At 38.2% G+C, this 14,003-nt stretch overlaps 1 protein-coding gene across 3 annotated transcripts in view; it reads left to right on the top strand.

Moving 5' to 3' along the window:
* Positions 1 to 401: 401 nt before the first annotated feature.
* Positions 402 to 14,003, top strand: part of VRK1 (VRK serine/threonine kinase 1) — a 37,501-nt gene continuing 23,899 nt past the window's right edge. For 2 of the 3 annotated variants that reach the window (XM_069783518.1, XM_069783516.1), the window contains exons 1-5: positions 402 to 504; positions 7,145 to 7,306; positions 8,793 to 8,848; positions 13,271 to 13,340; positions 13,730 to 13,817. In XM_069783518.1, coding sequence (XP_069639619.1) covers positions 7,150 to 7,306; positions 8,793 to 8,848; positions 13,271 to 13,340; positions 13,730 to 13,817 — 371 coding nt within the window. In that variant the 5' untranslated portion in view covers positions 402 to 504; positions 7,145 to 7,149. Of the gene's footprint in view, positions 535 to 7,144; positions 7,307 to 8,792; positions 8,849 to 13,270; positions 13,341 to 13,729; positions 13,818 to 14,003 lie in introns of all 3 variants that reach the window. The other variant, XM_069783517.1, reaches the window with a different exon arrangement.

The following is a 14,003-nucleotide window of genomic DNA, read 5'->3' as shown; positions in this document are numbered from 1 at the left end:
GCAGGCCCTGGCGCTGGGGTGGCTGGAGGGGTCGGTTTTGGCCTGCGCATCAGTCATACATGGCGGAGAACTGCTGCATTACCTCGTCCCCCGGACAGCTGGTGGCCTGTGTCTCGCCCTGTTTCCCAGACAGGGGTTATTGCCACACAGCATCAGCCTGACAAAGGCCTTTCCAAACTTACTTTAGCTTAAAACGCCGAGATTTCGTACAGCTGCCCTACCACATACTTCAGCCCTTCGCCCACCGCGGGCGCGGTGCCTGCCGGGAAGTGTAGTCCGTGACCTCCGCGGGCGGCCGCCCGCGGAGGTCACGGACTACACTTCCCGGCAGGCACCGCGCCCCGAGGAGGGGTGAGGGCGGGCGGCCGCCGGGCGGCGGCCCAATGGGCGCGGGCGATAGTGGGAGGTGGGCGCCGGGGCGGGCGGGCCGCCTCAGGGCCCTTCTCAGTGCGGGAATTTCGGACGGGGCGGAAGGAGCGGCGGTGGGGCCTGGGCACGGAGGAGGTATTTGAAGCCAGCGTCTGCTTTTAGGGTGTAGGTTTTTTTTTTTTTTTAGGAGGCGAGTTTTGGGGCGCTGTTTCCCTTCCCTTTCTGACGGGTTGCGACCGGGTTTTCCCCCTTCCCTTGCTAAGGAGGCTGGTGGTACCGCCGGGGCCCGCTCGGGCCCTGTTCCCCCCTCTTGTCTGCTACCGGGGGTAGGGAGGGCACCTTCCCTGCGCCCCCAGCCCGTCCTAGCCCGCGGCGCCGGAGCGATCTCCCTGGGCCGGCAGGGATGGAGAGAATGGGGGCAGGTGGGTAAGAGCTCCTTCAGTGTCACCCCTGGGGTCTGCTGCACCCCCCCCCCTTCCCCCGCCTTCGTGGGCTGTTGGCTCTAAAGCTGCCTTTGGTGGCAGCGGCCTAAGTTGCTTTCCTTCGTGGTTATTTTTTTTTAGCGCTAAGGCGGTGGAGGAAAAGCTATAGTCGGTGCCACTTGAGGTTTGTCACCTTTAGGAACATCCCGGTGTGGCTGACAAAATACCATCTAGGCTGGGAGGCGTTCCTAAGTTTTGCTTTAAAGTTAATGCAGTTTTTTTTTTTTAAATACAAACCTACAAATCGCAAATAAAAATCTGCAATTTTAGGATCAGAACAGGCCTGTTGTGTAAGAACTGGGCAAAGCTGGTTTCTTTCTGTCAGAGGTTGTGGTTTTTCTTCACTTCCTGTTTCTCACCATTTGCCTTCCTTTTTTAAGAATTGAGTTGCAGGCAGGGTGAACCCTCTTTTCTTTGGTTTTCAGTTTGTGCTTAAGGCTTTTATTAATTCATAGGGAATCCATGGGACCTTTTTATCATTAGCAAAAATAGAAAAGCTGTTGTGAAGCTTCCTGTAGCTATTACTGTGTCAAAAGACTTGTGCCTTCCTCTGTAGGAATAAGCTGTCCACTTAATTCTTGGGGATAATCCCCAAATGAGGTAGGATTCCTAATGAATTTCAGAGCTTTTGATTTTTATACAGTGTGCCAAACTATCAGAAAGCCTTTAAGTTGAGTGTCTCACTCGCATGCATAGGTACTTGCTGTTGGTTTGGTGGTGAGATGATTTAAGTGACAGATGATTTGGTACCTTATAAAGTTTACTGTTTTCTTTATTGCAATAACTGTCCGAATGATGCTCAGGATTTTCCGAAGAACCTTAAATACTGCTCATAAGAAGAAAATATATTCTTGAGAAGGCAATTTAAAATTAGTTAGCAACACGGTAATTCCTCTTGTGAATGACTGTTTCCTGGTTTTGAACAAGATGCATTCTGAAATTTTAAAAAGTGATCTTGGTGTGCATTTAAAAAAAAAAAGTGTTCAGTTTGCGGGGTATTGTGCTATTGTGATGAAATGCTTCTCATTAATTGTGGTCCACCAGTGTACATTTATTCATTTTGTCTAAAAAGATGTTTTCTTATTTCTTGGGGAAAGAACCCTAGTGCCTCTTCTTCCATAAGTACCATTATTTGTCAGATGTCTTAATCACCAGGAAATGAGACTATAGTGGTACTGAAAAATGTAACACAATGATAGACCAGATAAACCAGAATGTCCAACTTATGCAAGAAAGTCTTTGTTTGCTGTCTACCTTGCTTGGTATTATAAGTTACTGATACTTCAGGTACTTTTTTTTTTCTTTTTTTTTTTTTTTTCTTTAATGGTCCCTCCTATGAAAACGGTTCTACAGTATTCAGAAGTCTGAAGTGTCATGTTCTTTCCCTCCCACTCCTTGAGCGAAAACTTGGTTTTGTTTTTTGCTTGTCTTTATTTCCTTTTTTGCAGGCAGACTTATATGTCTTGCTAGGACTGATGAACGGTATTAATGATGCATAGATTTCAGGTCTTGCTGGGACTACGTATTCATGAAGAGGAGCACAGGTCACCAGCAAGCCTTCTCTGTGTTGAGAATGAAAATAGGTCCTACTGAGGTGACGATAAAAATAATAATTTCCAGGGAAGAAAAGAGGAGGATCAGGAAGAAACCCGTCTGGCTTGCCACACAGCAGAAATACTTCCTTCAAAATAAATGTGATTTATATTAATTTTGGAGTTTATTGAGAATGGATGCCAACAAAAATTGAGAAGTGGCTATTCATATTTATTCTAAGAGTTCAAGTATCGCTAGAGTAGCAACCATGGCAGACAACATTTCTAAAGATAACACCACTAATAGCACTATTGATGCAAAATTGTCTGCATATCTCAAGTACAGTGTATTCAGTTTCTTCCAAGATGTTTTATTAGGGAGAAGCAGGAGAAATAGCCTTTGTAGCACTAAGAGGCTTTTGGAGAGAGTTTAGACAAATAGACTTCTGTTATTCATACTTGTTAGTAGCAAAATCTTTGTTTTGAGCATATTGTAGCCACATAAAATGCTGCAGTTTACAATCATGCACCTTGAAAATTGTTCTTGTCAGATACCTTATCTAAGTAGGGTCAGGTCTGTTTGATACTTGATAGTACAGTACTTGACATCTCTGGCACTCTGTTTCCAAGGACTTCAGCATGGTTGCAGGCACTAATGAATTAAGCTTCACAATACCTGTGGGATAGAAAATATTTCCATTTACTGATGGGGAGAGGTAATTGAGATGCAGGAAAGTTAAAGGTGTGGGGATTTTTTTTTTTTGTGTGTGTGTGTCTGTGTGACTTTTTAAAGGTGATTTTAGGGAGAAGTAGATGACTTGATTCCAGTTGTGCAATGTACAGTAGGCAGCTCTACATCGTGTTTGCTGGTTCATAAGTTTCCTGCCAAACTCCTCGTATTTGCTGTATCATGAGTTGAAAAGCACATAGAATGATAGAATTTGCACTAAAATGTCATTATTTCCCCCCCGCCCCGCCCCCGGTTCTATATTTTCATGTAGAAAATTTTGCAGTCTCCAGGTGTTTTTGGTTTCAATCAATAGATGATCCGTGAATGGATTTATCCAAATAAATGTGAAAGCATGTGCAGGCATTGCTTAAATATTTCCATGGATAACAGCTTTTTTGCAAAAGAGTGAGTGCTTAGTATTGTGCATGCTGCCCATTGAAAGCGATCAGTGTTTGGCACCTATGGCCTACTGATAGTTTGACCAACTTGTAAGTAGGCACAGTGCCATCTTAACAGATGGATATGAATATAGACAGCCAAGAAACCATGTATGTGTATCTAGTGTATTTGTTAAGGGCAGGGTTCCCAGCTGGGGATGTTCAAACTTATGTCCATTTTGAATTTTTGCTTTTATGGATAAAAGGAAGTTGTCATTAATTTTTTTTTTTAACTAAATACCTTCAGGCATACAATTATTGACCATGTTAAACAAAAAAAGGAAGAAAAAAAAAAAGGGAAACATCAGCTCCTTTAATACTCTTGAGGAGCTATTTTAAGTAAACTTAATTCCCTTTTAAGTGAGGTTACTATCAAGAGACTCACTGCAAATGTCAAACATGTGAAGTGTATCAATAGTTTTATTTCACTGGCTCGCTAGCTTTATTGAAAAAGAGGCTGCAAATTCTTCCTTTACTGGACAGCAGTCTGTCCAGCACTCAAGCACCTAAGTCCATCTGTTCAAGTCTTGCTGGAATTAGTTGTAGTAACTCAGAGGTCAAGGGATGCAGTCCTTCAAGCCCTCTTGATGTCTCTTATATTGCTTTTAGCTTGAGGACAGTATGCTCATTTTGTATACATTTTTGTACCCTTTAGATGACAGTGAGTGTGATCTTCTCCCACATCTGAGTCATTAGGCAACGGTGGTGAATTTTGTGCTTTCTTTTTCTCCTTATCTGAGTTAGTCTTGGGGATCCAGACTTCTGGTTTATTTTCCCGTTACCACTTCTAATGGTTTCAGTCTGTCCTTTGCTTTAATCCTTTTCCTGATCTGGGTGTCCTGAGAAGCTGCTTAAAGGTCTGCTGTGATCTTTTTGGCCTGCTCTTGTAAGCGATATCAACATGTAGCCATTCCTATGACTCTCTGTTCCTTCTGGCGCTTTGACATGATTACGTTCCCATTGGTATGGTCTCAGCTGAGCTAGCTGGAATTGCATTTGGTGCTTGGAAGTCTCATTTTTCTCCTGTAGAAAATCTGGAGGAATAACCTTCCTCTAAGACAGTACAGTATGTATCACCTTGAAGATTAAAAAAAAAAAAAAAATAATGAAGAGGTGTAGAGTGAGGAGTTTCTTGAAGACAGGGTATGGATAATGCTGGAGGTAAAGTTAGTCTTAAAATTTAAGTGTAAAATGTCAAAGCTGCATCTTGATTACAAGGAAGAATGTTGCTATGTAGAAGTGGAAATATGGGAGAGTAATGCAGAATTAAAACATCCTGTTTTGTGATAATGAGGAAGCTTGTGCAATGTAGGTATTGATAAACACCAATCTCTTCCCGTGATATGGGTATTTCACAATACAGTTTTGTTGAAGTTATTTGTTTAACCACAGTAGGTATTCAGATGTGGTTCTATGACACAGAGGTACTTCTCAGTTTAATAGGGACCCTGAAAAAAGCAGAACTTTTCTTTAGCATGGAATCATACACCTTTTCTTCTGCGTTTATTCCTATATTGAATGACTGTAGTGTCTGCAGACTGCTTGCTGCCAGAGTCCAGGTTCTTTTAGAACTTCCACATATGGAGGGCATAATATTTCACATCAAATTTACTTATTTGAAGGTAGTTGATGCTATATGGGATTTCTGATTTAGGAGAGTGGTACAAAATATACTGAAAACAATACAAATGTAAGTTACACTTGGCAAAATACAGCAATTGCAAGATACAGGTCAGTCACAATACTGATGTGATTCCCATTACTGATCTCTCTAATATACTCTCTGTCACAATGCTGGCATCCCCAGCCACCAGGAAGGAATACCTGGATTGAAATCAGCTCAAGCCCATTGCTATTGCTCTCTTCAAAATGCTTTTGCTAGTTGTTTAGTTTGTATACTCTTATGGTGGGCTGAGCCTCCTATTCACTCCCCCCACGCTGGTCTGGCTAACTTGGGGAGACATTTACACCACCATTTGATCCGCTCAATGGATTTTGAGCTCCACACAACTGTTGTTTAGCTGTTTATCTAAAACGAAGGCCACCACCGGTCCCCTTTGTGTTGAGCTGAAGTTAGGTCCTTTGCATTATCACCAGAGCTCATTGGGCACTTCGCCATTGCCCACCTTCACAGAGCCTTCCATCCATTGTCGAGCTTTACTCAGTCACGTTCCACCTCTAGGGGTTTGGTCAGTCAGAGCTGTAGATTTGAGTATTAGTGATCAGAATAACATTTTTGGGAAACTTGACACTTACTCTTGCATTTAGTAAGTAGAGAAATGGGTATGGGCTGCTCTCTTCAGATGTTAGTTGGGTGACAAGACATTATTTGGGGAAGAAAATTTCCTGAAGATACTACCCAGTCAGAAAAGAGGCTTGTAGAGGGGGAGTATTGTTGGAACAGCTGTCACAGTTATGCGGTTTTCTATTTGGGAAATTAAAAGAAGTCCTAGAGGAACATTAGAATTAAAAGAGGAAAACTGATGTTACGTAACTGCATTTGGCTTAGGTTTATTGTATTGAGTAGCTAGACTAATGGGAAAAAGCTATTTTGCTATCCAGAAACTTCCTGAATTGTGTATTCCTTCCTGCATCCCAAAGCAAAATAAAATAATAATAATAAAATCCCAACAGTCAGAACAGTATCTTTTAGAAAATAACTGTGGCTCTGTTTGTACAACTTTTATCCTCTTAAGTTAGAGGGAAAGATCAGTTCTTTGTAAAACAAATCATGAAGGCCTTTCATGTAAAGAGATCTAGTGCACTCTTTGCCATATTATGGCTGCATATTCAGTAAGTTCTTTTACTGAATCAAAATCTGGCTCTGCTAGAAACTTAAAAAATTTGTTTGCTCAAAATGAGGCCTATTCTGCAGAAAGATGCATGTGTTTGGTTCCAGTGGGCCATTATGTTATTTCTGGAAATACTGCTAATCTGAGACCTGAGGTTGGGAACAGGCAACGCTAATATTTCTACATTTATGATCTCAAAATAGGTAGTTACATTCTAGTTTGTTGATGATCTACTAAATGCTGCCCTGTGAACAATAAGCAGGCTTTCATTTTTGTTGCTTGCAGTTATATAGGAGAAAAAATAATTAACTGTTTGAATGGCTTAATTTTTTGGGGGGTATGTGTTACTGCTAGGAGGAATGCCTCATATTATTACTGAAGACTTGGACTGTATGACACTTCTTCAATACGCAAGTTTCATTCCAGGAAAACTGATGAACTTAATTTCATTAGTTTACTTTTTTTCTAAGTTTAGACCTACGATTGGTTGTGATTGATTAAGTACGATAGATTCTGAGATTTTTCTAGCATGTATTATACAAGGTCTTCTAATAGGTTTCTCTTGTGAAGATTTTTGCTGTCAAATGTTTTTGTGATGCCTGGAAAAATTAGTTGTTTTTCACTTAGAATTTATGCCAATGAAACTACTTACTATATCTTTTAAAGTATGTTTGTAGTATCAAATTAAAACTTAAACAATCCATACTTTTTCATGCTTTGAACAGACTTGTACATAAAATAACTCTGATCAGCATGTAACCTGTGCTTTTTATTTATTTTTCCTTCCCTCCTCTCCCTCCAGGGACGATGCCATATAAGAAGACAACTGCTGGAAAAAGAGCCCCTGCAAAAAGGAAACTCGCTGAAGTGTTTGCTCTGGGTGAGGTTCTAGCAGATACATCAAGAAAAGAATGGAAATTAGGTGTCCCTATAGGGCAAGGAGGCTTTGGACGCCTATACCTTGGTAAGTGTAGTTATCTTTGATAATGCTTTAAAATGAAAAATGGACACAAAGTTAGAAACACAGAGTGTCTTCAAGTGATTTTTTTTTACTAGAACCTTAGCGTGGTTCACGGTATTGGAAAAAATCGACAAGAGTGGACAAATGGTCATTATAAGCACTGTGGTTGTATGAGATTCCAGTGGTAGTTCATTCATATTTTTTTTTTAAACCAAAATCTTTACTACTTTTTAACAGTGAAAGGATAGTTTAGTATTTATTTAAATTTGAATTTTGGTCTGGCTGAAAGAAGGGATTTTTGCATGAGTGTCCTTATATCACAAATTCTGAACTGAAACTGTCTAAGCATATTCTATGGAGGCTACTGATCACCCAGTATTTTGTCTGGCTTTGAATTTGGTGCTGCTTTTGACTTTTTCATTGCCTTGTGAACTTCTGACGTAAGTCCTATGCTTTTTTTTTTGTAACCTATGCTTAAAACATTGAAATCTTGGACTTTACGGTTTAAAGCATTAGCACAGATCTTGTTTTGCAATGCTGTTTGTTGAATTCAAGGAAAACTTCTTTTAGTGGATATTGTTCCATACTTAGCATTTCTGTTATCTGAACAGGTAAGAGAGGTCTTTTTCCAAACAATTTTGAAGGAATGGAAGTTAATGTGATCATGATAATAAGGTTTTCTTTTGCTATACATTTGTGGTCTTCCTCCTCTTGGTGAAAAAGTTGCACTGAATTCATACTGAGTTGAAAAAAATATTAATTATGTGTCCTGCTTTCAAAATGAACAGACTGCAGCATAAGTGGATTAAGAATTAAAACAGGACCAGTGGGTGGCTTCTTGCCAAAGAAGCTCTCTACTACTTACTCAGCCTTGCTCAATGAGCTACTAAATTTACTGAGACTGGAGTTTGAGCTCACTCAAATTGTGTAGTTCTTCGTGATAAGAATTCCTACGTTCTTCAAGCCAAAGCTTGCTCTCTGTTTGCTTCCCCCTCGTTTGCACAAAGCTGTGTCCCTGACTCTTCCTGTACTTTGTGCTCGCCTAACTTAATGTCCTTCATACCTGTATCTCCTTCTGTCACAAATACCAACAGCTTAGTAGCAACAAAAAGTCATTTCTGGATATGTGACATGGCAAAATAGTAGAGAGAATGTGTTTTCCATATTTATGTCCACAACTATGTATGTTCATCATAGTCCTAGAAAATTAAAGAAATGCTATTGACTAGGAAAAAGTTATTGAATAATAAAAAAGAACTTTATTTAGTGAACTGCCTGTTCTCCTCAAGCAGAAGGGAGAATGCAAGACCACATCCATATAGAGTAGTCTTGCCATATAGAGCAGTTCTCTTACCAAAGTCTAAGGTACTGATATATGTTCACATCAGTACTTAGTTGCTTTGTTGTGTTTGTCCGTGCTGCATAGCAAATAAGTGTATGTTTTGTGAGTTTCCACTCCTACTACTAATAAATGCTTCCTTTTTAACAGCTGATGTTAATTCTTCGAAGTCGGTTGGCAGTGATGCACCTTATGTTGCAAAAGTGGTAAGAGAGCATTTGAATCTTTACTTCACAACTTGAAAATGTTTTTAGTAGAATAACGTGTAATTTAAAACATCTTCTGACTGGAAATAATACAAGTGCTGTTTAAAATGAAAGTAAGTGTGGTGATATAGCGGAACGCTGCTGAGAATTGGGACTCCTATGTATAAGGGTGGATAATGGAACATCAGCAGAGTTGAAAAAGGTTCATGAAATGGATCAGATCTGTTTCATTTGCTGCATCCTGTAAACAGCCCAAATATAACAAAATTAACGAAATCTGGCTAGCTTTCGGAGAATTTCTGTAATTCAGCAGTGAGTCTGTGTGAACTGTTGCTCGCCACTGGATGTTGGTAAGCTGACAGATGGCTTGGGAGTAGAAACAACAAAACTTTGATTCCCAAGGTCCCCACAGATATAAAGTCCTTTAAATGTTTTATCATAAAACACATACGTATTCAAATTTCTATTGAATTAAAATGGCATTGAGACATAATTTCTTTAACCTAATGATTAGAGAGAAGAAAAAGCATTGTTGATAGCTCATTTTTAGCCCATTGTAGCAAATCAGCAAATTGTTTTTATTAGTTGAAATTTTCTTATGTTTTTAATCATAAAATAAAAAAGATTTATTTAACTTGGTTTGGCTGTAATGTTCTCTTCCTAAGATATAAAGTATTTTTTCTTAAATTCTGCTAGATTATTTTTTATAGAACCTACTATTATATGTGATTCCTTGGTAAAGTTGTAGTAAAAAACCTGGGAATACAGCAATAGCCATAGTAGATCCAGACCATTAATTTTCTTGGTGATACTTGTGGTCCTGTGACAAAAGCAAATACCAGAACACCGTACAAGAACTTCACAGTCTAAAAAATCAGTTCTTCAGCGCAGTTCAGAACTGCAATGTTTTAATCTTTTATTTATTAAACTATATGGTGATACTGAAATGCTTTAGCGCAATAGCTGGCCATTTATGTAAGGATGTTAATACTTTTAACATTTGTGCCTGAAACTAAAAGATCAGGTTAAGTTAGACCAAAATTCAGTTTAGTTAGTATGTGCTTTTAATCTTGATATTTACATCTGCTGACTACAGGGAAATTCTAGAGTACTGGTTTTGATACTGTTCAGACATCCCAAGGTACTGCTGGTGATGACCCTCTTTCTGAAATGTTGTCACTTGCTGAAAAAAGCACTGCTTATGATGCAAATGTCAAACTACTGCACTTTCAACATCTGCTTACTGCTGCTGCCTTAGGTGTTTGTGGGCAGGAATTCCGCATAGACAAGGAGCCCCAGCCTGGAGCTCTTGCATGGTGGCAGCTTGCTTTTGTATGTCCAGCCTGTGCCATCGAGGGCAGGTGGTGTCCATTATGCAGGAGCTGTGGCCTGTTCTAGAGGCAGACAGCAGACATTCAAGTTATCAGCAGTGGCTTGCCTATGAGAGACATCGGCTCCTAATTACTGGCTTTTGCTGAGTTTGGACTAATCAGGAAGCAGAGTGTCATTTAACTTTCATGGAAGAATCCAGGTTGACTTGCTTGGAAAAGCATTAGATATGCATTATTTTATGCTGTGCATAATTGCTATCCTTCTCTTTCCCTGAGTTTGAAACCTGTCCATCTGCTTCTCTTCCACTTTGGGCTCTCAATATAGGAAGAGTTGTCATAACTTTTGCGTTGCTTTTATGCTAGATTCACTTTGTTGCAGCAATTTGTAAATACCCCATTGCTAGTCTCCCAGATGACTACTCACTTTTAATTTGTCTTTTATAATTTTGTCTTTATGGCAATAAAGAGTAGCCCCAGTCTTTGTGCTGCCCTCACAAATGACCCATAACGTATTATGCCTCTACAGTCTAGTATAATGCAACTACAAGTAAGGGCCTATTTTCTGATGCCTGGGTGATTCCTAGTTGATCCATCAGCTGAAGCAAAGTGGTTAACAGCTTTGAACAATTATTAGTGTTTAACAAAATATGTGCTTCTATAGTAATGTTCTTCAAATTGAGCTATTAAAGCAGAATGGAAATTGGCTTAGTCTTTGACATATCCTCATAGTATTGATGTCTGAGCAGTACGAAATGAATCACAGTTTTTATTAAAAAAAGAAATGCTTTTTAACATGTGGACCTTTCAGATGTCATTGTTCAGGATTGGATACAGAGTTTAACAACACTTCATTAAACTGCTGAATGAAAAAGATCAGAATTCCTAAAATATTACGTGAAGGAATTTGTTGGGTTTCAACACATACTCCAAGATCTCTTTCATCATGATATCTTTTCTAATTAGACTTTAATTTCAGTTTTGCAAATCATGTGTTTAGGATGACCCTGTGCATAAAGCTACAGAAATTTGTGTTTGAAGTCTTTCTGGTTTTAGCATAAGGTGACTAGTATGGCAAATACTGGACATCATTACATAAGCTTTTTTAACATAGTGTAGGCATTTATTTATCTGCATGTAGAATTAATGGTATTGTGGGGAAACAGCTTCACAGTCAACATGAGGATCTCTTTTGTGGTTAAATCATTTATCAATCCCCTCAAATATGAAAAGATACTGGATTTTCAGCATTTACTCTGACTAGAGAAAGAGACATCTTCCTCCCCCCCCCCCCCCCCCCAGCATTGAGACATACTTTTTGTGGAATAATTTATTTAAAGATAAATATTTTTAAGAATTTTTAACACCTACATTTTTTTGCTATATTTTAGTAAGAAAATAACATTCTTCAATTCCATGTAAATTGAATCAAAATAATATGTATAATTTATATTCTGATTAAGTTAGAGCATTTTATTGGATTATGCTACACAGAAACAAGTGAGTAGGTCAAGTAACGTTTGTCTGAGAGAGCTGAATTTTTACACTGTAGTTATTTAATCCTTCTCCTCCGTCTGTATAATCTCTATATCACTAATTTGTTGTCCATAGTGGATAAACAAACTAACTGAAAGTAGATATGCATGTACCAAAGTGTATGTGCATTTATCAGTTGGTCTAGTTGTGTGGGGTTTTTTTTTTTCAGGTTCATGGCTTAAGTCTGAACGTTGGTCCCACAAGGAGGGGCTGGAAAACTTGTCTTGGCTCCATTGTTTATCAGGGCAATGCTCTGGAGAAAGTGAGGTGGATGGAGATAGGCGGTAGCTCTGTAATCGAGGGTCCAGGCCTACGAGTGGTGCTTAAGCTGATATCTGCTCTCATTCTGACCAGTCTTCCTGCTCTGCCTCTAAGCCAATACATCAGATACACACTAAAGCCCATATTCATCAGTGTGTTTGATCTCTTTGTATAGCTTTGTTAATGTCGGACAGCAGTAAACCTGTATTAGCTGAGTGGTACAGTCTGGCCATTAGCAATTTTCTGGTTCACTATATTGGCATTTAAAAGTTACAATAAAACCATTTAAGATTGACACTGTGTATCTTGGAACTTTTGCTAATATAATGTGATTGTATTCTTTCTGGGTTTCTTTGCCAGTAATCGCATACTTTTTTTTTTGTTTTGTTAGATTTTTCTAAGGGCGTAGGATATTCCAAAACAGGTATTTTCACTGAGATAGGATGAATTTGGACATATATGAATAACTAGACTAAAATAAATTGCTTAAGCTTATCTCAAAATCAATCCCTTAAAAATTGCAAGGTTGAAATAACTTTTTTTTCTTTTCTGCGCTAAGTTCTGGAAATGTAGAGTCAAGGTACTTGCCCATTTGCGGTTCTTGCAGTATTTCAAAGCTATGGTGTTTTCAAACCAGTTTCTCTTTTGCACTTTACTTATAATATGTGGTTACTATAGACTTGTCCCTAGAAAATGAAACTGAAATACCTTATGTTAGCTTAAATACAAGGTAGACTCTGAAGTCAAAATAGGTGTAGTTCTTATAATTTAGTTTAAGAGAAATTGTAAAATCATCTAATTTTTACCTTGATCAACTAATGTATGAAGGGAACAAAATACCTTATATTCCACAAGAACTTAAATTTTGTTAAGATTTTTCCATCAAATCATTTCAGGAGTTATTTTAGGCTCATTAATGGCTATTGCAACTGATGCAATCTAGCTTTAAACTGGAAAATCTGAGATAATGAATGTTGTTCAATGTTCTGTGCTAAACTTTTGCTGCCAGTTATTTGTAATATTTCCATACATTTCAGATAATTTGTTATTCTTCAGTCTCTTGTTATGGGAAAGGATTCTTTGATACCCTTCATGTTAAGCAATTTATAGTAAAAATAACTTTTTAGAGCCAACCTTCTTTCATAAAAAGACCATATTCTATTGAATTTATCAGCACTGGGTAGAGCATTTGAGGGAGAACACGCTTTTATAGGGTGGATGTTAACATTTTGTGAGCTTTTAATAATTATTAGGCACTAACACAGCAGTTTTTAACTAATTTTAAATTGTCTTAAAGGAACCCAGCCAGAATGGACCTCTTTTTACTGAGTTAAAGTTCTACATGCGAGCTGCTAAGCCAGACGAAAGTAAGCAGTCTATTAAAATGTTTTTAATGAACTACAAGCACTTAGGAAAATAGACCCTACAGGAGTAAGGTTTAACTTGAAGAGAATCTTTTTAGTAATTTTCAAAATTATTTTAAAATTATTTAAATCTAATTCAGACATATAGTAAAATTAGGGGTTTTTGGCAAGATGTTCTTTACAGTTGTGTTGATAGTATTGTCTAAATTGAAACTTTAGTTGCATCTCTGTCCCTACAATGGATGCATCATTAATTTCCAGTATACTTTGCATACAAGTTTCCATGAAATAAGCAGCTCACATGTATGCAGAAACTGTAAGTGATGCGAGTACTCCCTTTTTATTTCTCTACTGATGCGAATTCATGAACTTACCTTTATTTGTGTTTTCAGTTCAGAAGTGGACTAAGTCCCATAAACTGAAATATTTAGGTGTACCAAGATATTGGGGTTCTGGCTTGCATGAAAAAAATGGAAACAGGTGAATATATCTTTCATTGGCTTATACTGGGATTTATTTCATCCACAACCACTATCCCTTTTAACCTAATTTCTTTTAAGATGTATTTTCCACCTATCTTCATGTTGTTAATTTCTGCTACAAAATTTCATGTTCATAACAGGGTGTTTTTAAGGAATAGATGTATAGATACATTTTATTTGTACT

The sequence above is a fragment of the Haliaeetus albicilla genome, chromosome 5 (genome assembly GCF_947461875.1).
Source record: "Haliaeetus albicilla chromosome 5, bHalAlb1.1, whole genome shotgun sequence".
Classification (NCBI taxonomy): Eukaryota; Metazoa; Chordata; class Aves; order Accipitriformes; family Accipitridae; genus Haliaeetus; species Haliaeetus albicilla.
This window is presented reverse-complemented; position numbering and strand designations above follow the sequence as displayed.